Raw genomic sequence first — 16,688 nt, forward strand, 5'->3', positions numbered from 1 at the left:
TGCACACAACTGCTTTTTATTTAGCACTTTTTCATCCCACCCTTTCTCCAAAGAACTGAGAGCAGCATACTGTTCTCTTTCTCATGAATCCTCACAACAACCCTGTCAAGTATGTTAGGCAGAGAGAGTGAGAGAAAGTGACCAGACCACAGACACCAAGCTAGCTTCATGGCAGAGCAGAGATTTAAACCTGGGTGTCCCAGATCTTACTCTAACAGTCTAGCCACTTCACACGCTGGCTTAAATAGACTTTTTAATTAACTGTTATTTGAAAGTGTGAATAAAAAGCAGCCCCTTTCTCCATTAAGAACATAAGAAAAGCCATGCTGGATCAGACCAAGGCCCATCAAGCCCAGCAGTCTGTTCACACAGTGGCCAACCATTCATTTATTTTGATGAAAAGATGGTATTGGATAACCATCCAGAGGAGAACCAGCAACACCCAATGCTCATTTACTTTGAAAGGAAGGGCAGATCATGTATTAAAACAAATGGAAAGTAAAAACCGCAAGCATGCTGTGCTCTCCCATATTTCATTGCCAAATAGAGCAGAGAGCTGTTAATTACATGGGTGCTGAATGCCAGACAAACTTTTTCAACGTGATGTGGACCCAGCAAATATACTAGAAACACTTTGGATGCATTTGCTGTCAGAACTTCAAGCAACTTCTAGACACACCCTGTAAACGTTTGTTTTGCTTTCTGAATCTAGGACTTTGCCTGCATGTTCTTGGGTTTTGTTTGGTTTGGGTTTTTGCATGTTTTCTCTCCCATTGCTGTTAAAAAGCTAAATGTTCAGGACTAAATTTGGTCATGAAGCTCTTCAAGATTCCCTGGAATGTCCTCAGGTTTCAAACTCCTCAGATAGGCAGCAGCTCCACCTCCCACCACGTCTGATTGGTCTAGCTGAGAAAGGATTTGCAGCTGTGTCTTTCATTGGCCAGCTGTTCCCCTTCTGTATAACTATTATATTCCAGGCTGTAGGGAAGCTGCAGTTGCTTACATTTAACATTTCAACACCTCCGAAGTGAAGCAAAGAAGAACCTGATTTCACTGGACTGTTTTCACAGAAATCTTGTTGAACTGCTACTTTTATTTTACTTTTTTTTCCCCTATACACATAACACACAGTCCCATCTGAGTTGTACTTCACCAGCAAATTGCCAAGATGTCCAAGGTAGCCAAATACAGAAGGCAAGTCAGTGAAGATCCAGACATTGACAACTTATTGTCGACTCTGTCTCCGGAGGAGATGGAAGAGCTAGAAAAAGAGCTGGATGCATCTGACACGGACGGAAGCCTTCCTTTGGGGCTCGGGCAGAAAGACCAAACTGACAAGCAAACGAGTGGGAAGTACAACCGGGAAAAAGAGCCCAAGAAGTCTTTTCAGAAGGAAAAGACAGCAGATGTAAGTTATTTCTATTGCCACGGGAAAAGGGATGGGGTATTTGTGCAGCAGAAAAACAGGGTCACATCCTTGATCAGCTACAAAGCCCAAGGGACAGAAGTGGGAAAGTCTATGTGAAAAGATGACAATTGTTCCTCCTAAACAGAGGCTCTTACCATGCTAAGGTGCAGCAGCACACTAAAATTCAGCATTAAATGCAACAGTGTGAAATGTAAACTCTTCGAAAATGATCAAAGCATTGGGTTGCAAGCATTAGACTGGTAACTTACTGCCTTGCATTGTCACAAATTCCTTCTTACATTCCTCGTAGCTATGAAATATAAAACACTAGCTGGTGTAGACACAATAGTACAATTTCCTAGCTTCGCCCACTTGGAGGTCTTACACTCGCTGCATCCTCCTGCCCAGCAGGGGGCGCTTCCCTCTCAGGACCGGCTGGAGCTCCAGGTTTGGGCATTCCCATGTACCACCCCCCTCCATTGTCTTGGCCTCCACCTTGACTCTGGAAATCCAGCCTCACTTCTTCAGCAGCTGCACTTGGGAGATGGCGTAGTTGCTGCAAGTCAGTGAGAGAGCCCATGATAAGATTGCCAACATTTTTTAGCTGGTCTTTTTTCTTTAACAGCAGCTCGACATGCATAAATTTAATGGTAAAGCTTTTTCCAGTATCAGTCTCCATGCGGAGAATAGTTTCTTGTGCAAAATGTATGTGTTAAACATTCAGAAACAGGGCCAGCCAAAAATAGCAGCCTTGCAAGCAGTGGTGGAAGGGATGCGGTATTCTTGCAGTTTCTTCATGGAAGAGGGGTCAGGCCATCAAGTGAGTCATTCAGTGGCAGGAGCAGTTGCCTGGGGCTGTATGATTTAAACATGATTCAGGCCACTAGGAAGGTCTGTGCAGCCTTTCAATATCCCAATATCTAATTTAAACTGGGCTCTCAGTGGCTCTGAGTGCCTTTGTATCATGCAGAGATTCATAGCCCAGGTGGGCATTGTGCTAACCCTGCATGCTAAGCAATAATCCATGCAGAGCAGTGCAGGTCAAATAAGATGTTAGGCATGTGCAAGATTATATGGGCAAGTTGTTCTTGCCTGCCAGAGTAATGTTTAAATCAGCCCTGAGAAGACTTGTGGGTCTAAACCTGCCCATTACTTCAGGCCTAGGACTCATCTGTACAGTTTCATGAACATTTGAGACACCTAGGTAGAGCCAAATCCTACCTCCAAATACTGGGGGGGGGGGGGCTTGTGTCTGTATCAGAGACTGAGCAAGATATGCTTTGTTCACTGAACACACAAGGCTTCCTTATACCGTCAGAATTTGGGTCTATTTCAACACAATATCATCTACCTGAACTGGCAGCAGGACTCCAGGGTCTCAGACAGAGAAAGGATTTCCCCAAGGCTTGCTCCCTGAGATCCTTTAACTCAAAACACTTAGGACTGAACCAGGACCTCCTGCATGCAAAGCTTATGCTCTGTCATTTGGCCATGCTCCTCATTGACCCACCGTGCTCTGATAGGGTTGCCAACCTCCAGGTACTAGCTAGAGATCTCCTGCTATTACAACTGATCTCCAGCCAATAGAGATCAGTTCACCTGGAGAAAATGGCTGCGTTGGCAATTGGACTCTATGGCATTGAAGTCCATCCCCTCCCCAAACCCTGCCCTGCTCAGGCTCCGCCCCCAAAACCTCCCGCCAGGGCGAAGAGGGACCTGGCAACCCTATGCCCCAACTGTTGGGGGCCTACAGTATGTGGGTCTTTCTCCTTCCTCCACCCATCAATACGAACAGCACATCTCAGGTTTAGAGAGCTATACAAGCTATTAAGTGGTATAAAATATATGTAATGCCTTAATCTTTCTTGGTGGGTATGATAAAACTAGAAGCATTTGCATATGTGGCAATAGAATTATCATCCTTTATTGGCAGCCTGACCGTAAACTTTGCCAGGCATCTCCTCCACATCCACCAATATCTAAATCAATCAATCCAGAGGCATTAACCAAGAGAACACCAGTGCTAGGAGGCAAAACCAGGAGAAGTCCTCAGCCTCTACGTTCTGTTTGCTGGCCCTGCAGGACAACTGGTTGGCCACTGTTTGACGCAGCTGCCGGTCTGATGCAGGAGGGCTCTTCTCACATGCCTCCAGCTTTGTTGCTGGAAAGAGTCCTGAGCAAGCGCAGCCATTGGCAGGGAGAGGGGAAACTTCATTACCTACCATAGTGGTCAGAGTGATGATAGCCTCTTCACACTTGTGCAACAGACCAATCGCCCTGATCTGGATGGCCCAGGCTAGCCTGATCTCATCAGATATTGGAAGTTAAGCAGGGTTGGCTCTGGTTAGTATCTGGATGAGAGACCACCAGGGTCATCACAGAGGCAGGCAATGGCAAACCACCTCTGCACGCATGTTGCCTTGAAAACCCAACGGGTTCACCATAAGTTAGTAGCGACCTGATGGCACTTTCTTCCACCACCACCACCAACAGAGCAATAAGGTGGCTTGGAGGGGTGTTGCCATCTTCTCGCTGCACTTATGTCTTTAACGTGACAGGGAGGGAGGACTCACAGATAGAGCAATTTCCATCACTGAGGCTGCAGACCTAAGCCCTCTCATTAAGGAGTAAGCCCCACTGAACTCAGTGTGGCTTTCTTCTGAGTAAACGTGCTTAAGATGCTGGGCAAAGGAGAGCTTCATAAATGTCTGCCTAACATGAAGCTGTTACCAATGCACAAAGCCCAACCAGAAAACAAATACGGCAACGTAAGTTTTTAGAACCACATGATGGTTAAGTAGGGTTACCAGGTCCCTCTTCACTACCGGCAGGAGGTTTTTGGGGTGGAGCCTGAGGAGGGCGGGGTTTGGGGAGGGGAGGGATTTCAATGCCATAGAGTCCAATTGCCAAAGTGGCCATTTTCTCCAGGTGAACTGATCTCTATCAGCTGGAGATCAGTTGTAATAGCAGGAGATCTCCAGCTAGTACCTGGAGGTTGGCAATCTTATGACTAAGATAGACAACGCCCTGCTTGCCTTGCAGAAGATGCAGCAGTTGCAGTGTAAGCCTCTTGAGTCACAGCCTCTGTAGTGGAGGAGAGAAATGGGCTCTTAGGCCTTTTATGCAGGGACATTTCCCTGCAGTCACCCCTGCCGACTGCTTCGGGGCTTCCTTCTGATTCCTTTTCCGACCGTCTTCCCATGTGTTTTGCCCCTGTTTTCCAGATGCTGTTTTAGCCAGAATCTGGAAAATGTGGGCAAAACACTCAGGGAGAGCAAGACGGAAAAGGCATGCATAATCAAAAGGAAGCCCTGTAGCGGTGTGGGGGTGACAGCAGGGAAACGTCCCTGCATAAACGGCCTGAGTGAACTGTAGAAGGGGTGGGGTGCACTGTTTTCTTCCTATAGATATGATAAATGGAACTGGTTAGAAAGAAAGATCAGTCTGTTTTGGACAGGAAGTATATTAGAATCTCAACCTGTATCAGAAGCAGCTGTTTCTCTCTCTCTCTCTCTCTCTCCGCCTCTAAAATCAAGCATAAGATGAGTATCTCTTTTGCAAAGCTCTCCCAATATCATTTTGATTTACTTTGCAGTGAGTGTTCTGGCTGAACATGCAAACTTGCTATGTTCTGAGTCAAACCACGGGTCCACCCAGACTAGTATTGTATACATGGACTGACAGACGCTCTCTGGTATCTCATGCAGAGGTCTTTCCCAGACCTGCTTCCTGACAGCGTTTTAGCTGGAGATGCAAGGAATCAAACCTGGGATCTTCTGCATGCAGATCAGGGGTAGATTGGGCATTCAGACCACTGGGGGAAATTCGGGAGGGGGGAGCCCCCTGCCTGGGGCTACTCTGACCCCAACCAAAGGGCAGCCTCCACAAGCTGGAGGCACTCGACTTGCATGGGGCAGGGAAGGACATGCCCAGCCAGCCTCACCCTGCCCAGAGCAGAGTAAGGTGCTCCTGACCAAGGCCCATGTAACTGGCTGGGCAGATTCTCTCTCGCGCGCGCTTGCTCCCTCCTGGTGCCGGGCACCCAGGGCCAGGACACAGCCTTTTTTTTCTCCCAGTCCACCCCTGATGGAGATCATAGGTTCCCCCACTGCACACTTCACTTGCCTTAGCCTTCCTTGGTAAAACAGACGCAAAAACCCTTCACTCTAGCTCCTTTCACTTTCTTAGATATGCAGACTGTTTTTAATGCAACCATTCTAAGCCCTGATCCTGGTAGCAAAGGGGTATCCATCTCATTCACATCTTCTTAGCAATCTTTGGAAATATGTATTAATTTCTGGCAGTTAAATATAAAGATATGTAGATGGAAGCTTGGATTGTTTCTGTGCATTCACTGTTCTCTTTGCATACATCATGTGGAACAAGCCCCTTAAATGATGACTTTTAAACTGTAGGTTCTTTATTTGTCTTCACTTAGCCTTCTAAGCCTGCCTCAGTCCATGGGTCCAGGGCACACACACACAAAAGTGTGTGATTCTGTCACAGGCTGCAGCTGAAAGAAGGCCAGGATGGAAAAGCACTGGGGTATTTCAAATGAAATGATCATTTTGTATAGCTCATTTTTCTGCCCCACTTCAGATAAACAGGAAGCATCCTAAACTTCAAAGGGGAGAAACTGGAAGGAAAGCAGACTGCAGATCAAGCCTTGAACAATATCTGTTCCACCAAGCTATCTACCAGCCATATATTATTGTCTGCTATGTGGTTAACTACCACTATGATCCTGCACTACGGTTGCCATTCTCTAGGAGGTAGCTGGAGATCTCCCAGAATCACAAATGGTCTCCAGGTTATAGATATCAGTTCACCTGGAGAAAATGGCTGCTTTGGACTCTATGGCATTATACCCCACTGAAGTCCCCCCTCCCCAAACCTCACCCTCTTCTGGCTGTTCCCCCCAAATCTCCTGGTCTTTCCCAACCCGGGGCTGGCAACCCTCGTGCAATCTCAGGTGAAAGCGAAAACAAAGTCTATTAACCCCATGGGAGCCACTGTTAACGTTTTGGTTGGTTTTAGTTCGAACTGGCCTGCCGTTAATGTTGCCAGCTGGCCAGGGAATAAACAGCTTGTCCTTTTAATAGTGGCTTAATATGCAGAAATGGGTAGTAGAAGCTTTTCAGGGCTGGGAGTCAAAATAACATCACCTGATAATTGCTGCAGATCAAACTGATATTAAAGGACAGCTGGACGGACCACTTTAAAAGCTGGCAGCTGTACCTGGCATAGACTTTGTAAGGCATGCATAGAATGCTTCTTTGTAGCTCTAATCCTGCAAATAATTATGCAGAGCTTCCTTCCCACCAGCTAGAGTTAAACATACTGGCTCTATGTGGAGCTGCCTATAAAGATCATCCAGATGCTTCGTGTGTGTGTGTGCGCGTGCATGCGCATGCGCCATCACGTCACAGCTGACTTGTGACCCCGTAAGGTTTTCAAGGCAAGAGATGTTCAGAGGTGGTTTGCCATTGCCTGCCTCTGTGTGGGCTGAAAGAGTTCTGAGAGAACTGTGACTGGCCCAAGGTCCCCCAGCAGCCTTCATGTGGAAGAGTGTGGAATCGAACCCGGTTCTCCAGATTAGAGTCCGCCACTCTTAACCTCTACACTATGCTGGTTCTCTCAGATGCTTCAACTGGTATAAAATGTACACATTTGTACCCAAAAAAATGGTAAAAATTGCAGCAGATACATTACCCCTTAGTACTTTACATAGAGAACAGATCTTGCCTATCTTGAGAGAACTGCCCTCATGATGCTGCTTGGCATTTTGTTTTTCTGTACATGATTGCTGCCCTGTTTTTATTGAGTTTTATTGTTCTAGGGCTTTTTATCTTTTTATGCTTTTGTTCAGCACAAGTATAATCAATGCTTTATGCTGCTATTGATGACATTTTCAGTGTTGTGGTGCTTTTAGAGAATTATGTTTTTATATTGTGGTTTTAAGTTTATAAGCTGCCTCTGCACTCTTGAATGAGAGGAGGTGTAAAATGATTTTTCCTCTCAAAAATAAGTCTTTGCAAACAGAGTCTCTGGATCTACAGAATAAATAACAATGTTGGCTATGTTTTTACTGGAATACAAGTATTTGTGGAATGATAAATAGCAACATAATGCAGAAGTAGCTCGTTTTAAGAAGAGGAACACAGAACAAACTTTTTCTCATGTGACTCAGGATGGTTTGAACGCTATGGAGGATTTATGTCTTCTCCAGAGAAAGCAGGAAAGTGGCCTCTTCAGCAGAAGTCTTCATAAATGTGGCCAAGCTCTGTGCACATTTCGGTCCCTGGGTTGGGTCAGCAGATGTGTTCTGGGAGTCTGTGCTTCCCAGGCATATACAGGTCCAATTCAGACTGGGACTGCTGTGCATGGAAGGAAGAGACTTCAGTCTCCTCCCTGCACTGTTTTCCTGACCTCAAGAAGAAGAAGACTTGGTTTTTATATGCTGACTTTCTCTATCATTTAAGGAAGACTCAAACCGGCTTACAATCACCTTCCCTTCCCCTCCCCACAACAGACACCCTGTGAGGTAGGTGAGGCTGAGAGAGCTCTGAGAGAGCTGTGACTAGCCCAAGGACACCCAGCTGGCTTCATGTGTAGGAGCGGGGAAACAAATCCAGTTCACCAGATTAGCGTCCACTGCTCATGTGGAGGAGCTGGGAATCAAACCCGGTTCTCCAGGTCAGAATCCACCACTCCAACCTACTGCTCTTAACCACTACACCATTGCTCAAATGTTGGGGGGATGCTATTTGCCTGTTGTTCCAGGGGAGGTTTGTTTTGTTTGTATGTGTGTGTGTGTGTGTGTGCGCGCACACACATGGATCCTCCTCTTCTGGCACTAGAAATCCTGAGCATAGTTTAATGATGTTCTGCTTCTGAGAAGATGCACCAGCTTATTAAGGACGACTATTATGGAAGAGATGGGCGACCACGTCAAAAGTAAAACTTCTCCTGCTCTTTATCTAAGTTATTATAGTAGTTTTGTGAGAATTCAGTTTCTTTGGATCAAGAGATCAACGTATTTAATGGTGAATGTGAACCTGTGCCTCTCAAAGGGTGAAGGAAACATGGGAAGATTTCCATGAAGGCATGAGCATTTTCCTTATACAACAAAGATGTGTCAAGTCAATGGATGAAGGCATGAGCAAGATCACACGGTCCAGACTTTGTTCCCCGTCTGCTCCAAGCACTGATCCAAAAAGGCTGAATCTAACATACTTTATGCTCACAGGCTGTTTTCGATGGGTGGAGGACAGGGACTATAGAAATTATAATTTTGCTGCCCCCCCCCCATACACACATACACATAATAGAGTCTACACACGTTTGTTATATGAACAGAGCTTCTTTCTTGCATGTAAGCTGTCCCCCCACCCCACCCCATCTCCCAGTTAGTATGACAGGATGATTATCCTCATATGGATTATCAATACTGGAGATTAGGGGATAACTTTTTTTTACTTTCAATAACGTTTTTGCTTTCTTGGGGCCTTCTCAAAAATATATAATGTGCTGTGGGGTCAAATAGCCTTTATATTCTTTATGAACAATATACCCCAGGTCAAAGTAAAGAAGGTAGCTTGTGCTAAGCACACTAATCGTCTGTGTTTGTTTTGCTGCTCGTAGGGAGACTTAAATGATTTCGAAAAGTTTGAGAACATTTGACTTCAGGTGCAGTCTGCAAGAGGCAGAATTTTTCAAATGATGCCTTAAAACATGCCAGTAGTGCAATGTCTTCCTGATTTTGCTTTAAATCAGTTTTGAAATTGGATCTGAAATAATGCACACTGCAGAATAACGTTATGTCGTTTCATTGATTTTGCCTTCAGGTTAGCAGCAAAGGTTAAAGTGTAGTTACGATGACAAAAGATGTACATCAGATGCATGAGTGTATTCTCAGTTGGCATATGGGCCCAGAGGAAAAATAGTAGTCAGCATTGGGGTCAGAAGCCAATGGATTGCAAGAGGTACAGGCTGTGACATTTCTATGCAAAGCTCAAAGCTCAGACTTGTGTGGTACTAAACTAGAGAAGACAAAGCACACTGGCTGGCCATCCAACTGTTTGGTAAATCTAGCTCTTTAGATCATATTGCAGTAACAAGATCTTGCAAGCTGACTCTTTTTTCTTTCTATCCCTGGGGAGGGTGGGGGGGGGGAATCCCATCCATTCCCTTCCTATTCCAAGAACTTGTTGGTAATGAGGAGATTAGCACTTTTGAAGCACCAGCTCTGAGCTGCAACAGGGGCCAAATTTGTTATAACATGCAACTTTCTCACACATGGGGAGAAAATTCACCTGTTGAGAAATATCTGGTGCCTCTTTCATTCTTCCCTGTCAGAGGGCTTACCATCAGGACTGGTTCCAGGTTGGGGGGGGCTGGGCAGAGAGTGCCCAAGGGCCCCCTCTCCTCCGCTGACCACCACCAGGACTCCCCCACTCATGCTTTCCTTCCAGCCCACCCACATTCCCACCTGCCTGTGTGTCCTTCCCGCCCACATCCATTTATGAGCCTTCCTACTGACTAGTTGTCCTTTCCCCAATAGTGCTCGGCAATGTGTGCAGATAGGAACCCCACCACTGTGCCCTCCAGAGGTGCCCCCACTGCACATCACTTGCAGGTCCTTCCCTAGCAGCATGTGGTCGGGGGGCTCTGTGACACTGGGCCCTGCCAGAAACCCTGGGCCCAGCCCTGTAGGATTGCCAGGTCCCTCTTCGCCATCGACGGGAGGTTTTTGGGGCAGAGCCTGAGGAGGGTGTGGTGAGGGGAGGGGAGGGACTTCAATGCCATAGAGTCCAATTGCCAAACCTGCCATTATTTCCTCCAGATGAACTGATCTCTATCGACTGAAGATCACTTGTAATAGCAGGAGGTCTCCAGGTAGTACCTGGAGGTTGGCAACCCTGCAGCCCTGGCAGCTGCCACACCCCATGGTATGCTTGATGCCGGCTCCATTTACCATAATCTTAAAGTTCTGTATTTTTAATTTGTACTTTCTTAGGAGTGAAATGACTTCTAGAGAATATGGCTTTGGCCACAGCTGAGGTCCTACCATTTTTGCACACTGCTTGCCCCCACCTCCTTCCAGTTACTTTTTGTGGGTTGTGCAGAGGGGTATGTGATTCAGCTGTTGTTAATGCTTTGGGAAATTAGGGTTTCTGCCATGATGAGATTGCAGTTAGAGTTTTATCCTGCTTCAAGGAAATGCACTACTGCAAGATCACACAGTTTGTAGTACTTTGCCTCATGGATTGTTCTTTGTGGCTGATAAAGTAAATTAATGCAGTGGTGAAATTGATTTTTAAGCCCAAGATGAAAGGGTGATATGAGAATTTGCCTGAGTAGTGGCAAGTAGCTTCTTTGGCTGCAGTTCGCAGAACCTTGCATCGAAGTGTGGGCCAGTGCATAAGGCTGCTCTTAGCTCGTGGTGGCTGTTTTGCTATCAAGGGCCATACCCTGCTTATGGCAAATATGTTGGTTCACTTGGCTTCATAATCAGAGAAAGGATATTTCTGTGTATCAGATGCTGGAGACAAACAGTGGATGTGAGGGCGATCTGGCTGCAACATCTGTCACCCCATTGATCACCAGGGTTGATTCGGCTGGTCTGGCTGGCTAGGCGGGTGTCCCCTACCTCCCTCACCGCTCCAGGTGCGTCCCTCCCAAAGCTGCACGCTCGGTGGAAGAGGACGACCATCCCAGATAGAAGGAGACAAACAGCAGGGATGACTAATTCCATAATGCTATTTGTGAGCTCCCTGTGACATGTGGTTGGTCACAGTTGTCCATAGAGGGCAGGATTTGCTGAATCTTTGGTCTGATCCAGCAAGGCGAGTCCTAAATTTTTAGCATAAGTCTGGCATGCCACCACTTAGCCCACATTGAATGGTTTGCAGTGGTGTTCAAAACGTCAGCTTCTGTTTCAGGTGAATGAATCAAATTGGTTCATTCCATGCAGAGAGCTGCTATAGGTGGAGGTTTAAGCAACTGCCATTAGTAATTATTGCTGGGGAGGGCGGGCTATAAGTCTAATAAAACACATCAATAAAGTCCAATTAAAATAAATAAATAAACAAACAAATAAGGGCAGCTATGTGCTTCATTGATATTAGTGGGACTTACAACCACATACACATGTCTAGATCTAGACCACTCTTCAGGTTGCGAAATTTTGTATAGCAGCAATGAAAATTCATCGCCTTAGAACAGTGCAATTGACAGATGTGTCCCAACTGAAATTCTTTTTTTTAATAAATTTTTTATTAAATTTTAAATAAAACATACAAAAAAGAAAAAAAACATAAAATACAAACAAAACAACCAAACAGAAATACAAAGAGCACTAATTATCTAATAATTAAAAGATACATTCTCTTAATATATATCTCCATAGTGCCCTGAGTCCCAACCTCCACCTCAGTGCCCATCACCATTGGACTTCCGTTGGGGTGTTATGACACTACATTAAAAAAAAAAAAAATCTCATCTTATAGTTAATTAAGAATCACATAATACTACAATTCGTTAAGTACAGTTTCAAAATCCGTTTTTGCCGATTTATCCCAATATGCGGCGGCCTTTGACCATATAGATTTAAAATCCTCCATATCTTTATCATGTAGAAAAGCTGTAAGTTTGGCCATCCGCATATACAACCATAGTTTTTCTCTCCACTTTTTAATTGAAGGTTTATTTATTTGCTTCCATTTTTTAGCAATTGTGATTCTTGCTGCAGCAAAACTATATTGACATATGACTCTGTCACCTAGATCTAAATCTTGTTTTGAAATACCCAATAAACAAAAAGCGGGATCTCTCTTAATTTTGGACTTAATCAAATTATTTGTTTCATTCAAAACTAATCTCCAAAACCTCCTAATTTTTTTACAAAACCACCAAACATGCATAAATGTACCTACCGTATATACTCGCGTATAAGCCGAGTTTTTCAGCCCAAAAAAAGGGCTGAAAAAAGCCAACTCGGCTTATACGTGGGTCAATACGGTAGGGGAGGGGAGGGGGGAGGAGGGAGGAGGGAGGAGGAAAACCTACCATTGCCGCCATCCTTCGCTGCCGGCCCGCTCGCGTTCCCGCGGCCTGGGAGCGGCCAGCGGGGCCTGCCTGCTCCCAGGCAGGCCTCGCCGCCGCCGCCGCCTCCCCGCTCGCCTTCCCGCGGCCTGGGAGCGGCCAGCGGGGCCTGCCTGGGAGCAGGCAGGCCTCGCCGCCGCCCCCGCCCCCCCCGCCGGCCCCCCCGCCGCCGGCCCGCTCGCCTGGGAGCGGCCAGCGGGGCCTGCCTGCTCCCAGGCAGGCCTCGCCGCCGCCCCCGCCGCCTCCCCGCTCGCCTTCCCGCGGCCTGGGAGCGGCCAGCGGGGCCTGCCTGGGAGCAGGCAGGCCTCGCCGCCGCCCCCCCCCCCCGCCGCCGGGCCCGCGAGGGTTCCTCCGGCCGGCAGGGGCCGGCAGGGGCCTCCTGCAGGGCCGGCAAGGCCGCGCCGCCGCCCCTGCCGGGCCCGCGAGGGTTCTTCCGGCCGGCAGCGGCCTCCTGCAGGGCCGGGAAGGCTGCGCCGCTGCTGCCGCCGCCGCCTCTCCTGGTGAGTAGGGGGTTCAGGGGCTCTCCCCCCTCCCCCCCTTGAATGGCACTGGGGTCGGGGTGGGTTGGGGTGGGTTGGGAGGTCCCGGGAGGCCGGTGGGAGGGCGACCTGGGGCAGGGGCAAGATCTTCCCTGCGCTCTAAAATGGCGGCCGCCATTTTAGAGCGCAGCTTTACCAGAAAAGGGAATTTCTTATTGACCCTCGGCTTATATGCGGGTCAATAAGAAATTCCCTTTTCTGGCCTCAAGTTTGGGGGGGTCGGCTTATACTCGGGTCGGCTTATACCCGAGTATATACGGTATATCCGTACCACACTTCCAACAAGAAGTCTTACCATCTTTTTTCATTTTGCTTAATAATACTGGAGTTATATACCATCTATAAAACATTTTATATAAATTTTCTCTTATTTCATTTGAGATGGTAAACTTAAACTCTTTTTTCCATAACTTTTCCCATATTTCCAGATCTATATTATGCCCCAAATATCGCATCCATTTCAACATCACTGGTTTAATCCTTTCCTGTTCTAAGTTTATTTCTATGTAATTTATAAACCCTACCTATCAATCCCTTGTTGCCCTTGGCTAATATAATCTCAAAGTTAGATTTAGTTTGATTATAACCCAACCTGTTGTCCTTATTAAAAACATCCTTTAATTTATAATACATAAACCAGTCTTTAATTTGAAGTTCTTCTCTCGATTTCAGTAACCACTTCCCATCTTTAAATTCTATCATTTCCCTATAAACCTTACCATCCAAATTTAAGTGTGCACCTCTTCTCAAAAATGCTTCTATAGGATTAATCCAACCAGGAGTTTTACTTTCAAAAGCTAATTTGTATTTATTCCATATTTTTAATAATTTTTTTCTAATAATATGAAAATTAAAATCTTTATTTACTTTCTCCTTCTCATACCATAAATAGGCGTGCCACCCGAATCGCAAATTGAATCCTTCTAATTCTAATAACTTCGGATTCTCTAAGAAGATCCAGTTTTTGATCCAGGTGAAACACGCCGCTTGGTAATACATTCTCAAATCTGGTAATCCCAATCCTCCTGTTTCCTTTAATTCTATTAAATTATTGTATGCAATCCTATGTCTCTCTTTACCCCACAAAAATCTAATACTATCTTTTTTCCAATCTTCAAATATCTGTACACCTTTCAATATTGGTAGGTTTTGAAACAGAAAAAGCATTTTGGGTAGTAACATCATTTTGATTACCGAAATTCTTCCCCACAATGATAATGGCAATTTTTCCCAATTTATCAAGTCTTTCTTTATCTTTTGCCATTGATTTACATAATTGTCTTGAAATAAATTGAGATTGTTATTCGATATCCATATACCTAAATATTTAATTTTGTTTTCAATATTAAACCCCGTCTTTTTGATTAATAATCGTTGTTGTGAGAGAGTCATATTTTTGGTTAAAATCTTTGTTTTAGTTTTATTAATTTTAAAACCTGAAAGCTTTCCATAAACCTCCAAAATTTCCTTCCATCTGTCAATTTGTTCAATTGGATCAGTCAAAAAACATACTAAATCATCTGCATATGCCTTAAGTTTATAATGATTACTACCTATTCGTATTCCAACTACATCCTCAACTTTTCTAAGATTATTCAATAATAATTCTAATACTAAAATGAACAATAAAGGGGAAAGAGGACACCCCTGTCTCGTTCCCCTTTGAATTTCAATCTTTGGTGATAATGATCCATTTATAATCAAATTAGCAGTTTGTTGTGTGTAAATTCCATTTATAGCAGTTTTAAACTTTTCGCCAAAATCCATATAATTCAATACCTTAATCAAAAACTGCCAATTAACATTATCAAAAGCTTTTTCAGCATCTAAAAATATCAAGGCATTGGTGTAGTATCTTGTTCTGCATACTCCAAAAGATCTATTACCACCCTTACATTCTGACTAATCAATCTTCCTGGTAAAAAGCCGGCCTGATCCTCATGTATTATTTGATTCAGTACCCTTTTTAATCTAGTAGCTAAAATTGCTACAAATAATTTATAATCAGTATTTAACAATGAAATAGGCCTATAGTTCTTGACTTCCAGTATATCAGAATTTGCCTTTGGTATCAATGCTATATTTGCCTGTTTCCAGGTTTGGGGGATAATACCTTTTGTCATTCCTAGGTTCATCACATCCAGTAGATAAGGGGTTAACTGTTCCTTGAAAATTTTATAATAATACGCATTAAAACCATCCGGTCCGGGAGATTTATTCACTTTACTCTTATTTATTACTTCTTCCAATTCCTCCTTAGTTATTGGGGAATCCAAAAAATCTTTATTCTCCTGTGTTATTTTCACCCAGTCCCATTTGGCAAAATATTTATCTATTTCTACCTCTGAGATTACGTTTTCCCTGTATAAGTTTGTATAAAATTCAACAAATGTTTCTAATATCTCCTCTTTAATTCTTGTTACCTTACCCTTCCTTTTAATTTGAAGTATTGGTACTCTTTTGTCTTTTTGCTTAAGTTGCCATGCTAGCATTTTACCCGGTTTATTTGCATGTTCAAAAAATCTTTGTTTGTTATACATAACTTTTCTTTCAATTTCTTCTGCAATTATGAATTCATATTGCTGTTGGCAATTTCTGATCTTATCCTGCTGTTCCTGTTTGACTGCTTTATCTTGTACTCCACTTAAACAACGTTCCCCTTGTTTTATTTCATCTAGTATATATTTTATCTTTTTCTCCCTTTCTCTATACCATCTTGTATTTTGTTGAATCAATAATCCTCTAATTACTGCTTTACCAGCATCCCAAACTATATCTTCACGAGTACCCTTATCTGCATTTTCTTTAAAGTAATTCTGAATCTGCAACTTCATTTTGGTAACTATTTTAGTATTTTTTAATGTAAAATCTGGAGGATTAATGATTTTCTATCCTCTATCTCCCAATTTAATTTTAACTAATATCGGATTGTGGTCTGACAAAACCCTTGGCAGGATCTCTGCAGCTTCTGATTTTTCTATTAAACCCTTCGATAACCATAACATATCTATCCTGGAATATGTAAGGTGTCTCTGTGAAAAAAAAGTATAACCCTTCTTATTACCATGTGCCAATCTCCAGACATCAAACATATCCCATTGATCTGTAAGAGCATTAAAAACCCTTGGCAATTTTCCTTCATTGGATGCTTTTTTCTTTTTCCCTGATCTGTCTAATTTAGGTGCCATAACACCATTAAAATCCCCCATCCATATCATTTTCTCTGTAGCATATTCAGCTAACAATGTTGACAATTTGTCAAAAAATATTTTTTGGTTTACATTAGGCGCATATAGACCCACACGCATTATCTTCTGGAAGCCACATATTATTTCCACCATTAAAATTCTTCCCTCAATATCTTGATAGATAACTTTCGGTTCTAACAAAGCAGGTACAAACATAGCTATTCCATTAGTTTTTCTGCTTTCATTACATGCTGTAAAAAGTGTACCCAACCTTGCTTGTTTCAATCTAAATATATCTTTTGGAAGTATGTGCGTTTCCTGTAAGCAAATAACATTAGCTTTAACCTTTTGTAGTTGGTGAAATATTTTGCTTCTTTTGTTAGGCGAATTCAATCCATTAACATTCCAAGATAAAACCTGTAACATATCAAAATTCAGTTAGATCCC

At 44.0% G+C, this 16,688-nt stretch overlaps 1 protein-coding gene across 1 annotated transcript in view; it reads left to right on the forward strand.

Annotated features, from left to right (window-relative positions):
• Positions 1-1,136: 1,136 nt before the first annotated feature.
• LMOD1 (leiomodin 1) overlaps positions 1,137-16,688 on the forward strand; it is a 47,079-nt gene continuing 31,527 nt past the window's right edge. Inside the window, exon 1 of the mRNA XM_056844858.1 lies at positions 1,137-1,408. Coding sequence (XP_056700836.1) covers positions 1,169-1,408 — 240 coding nt within the window. The 5' untranslated portion in view covers positions 1,137-1,168. The remainder of the gene's footprint in view (positions 1,409-16,688) is intronic.

This window comes from Euleptes europaea, chromosome 2, assembly GCF_029931775.1.
Source record: "Euleptes europaea isolate rEulEur1 chromosome 2, rEulEur1.hap1, whole genome shotgun sequence".
In the NCBI taxonomy this organism is placed as follows: domain Eukaryota; kingdom Metazoa; phylum Chordata; class Lepidosauria; order Squamata; family Sphaerodactylidae; genus Euleptes; species Euleptes europaea.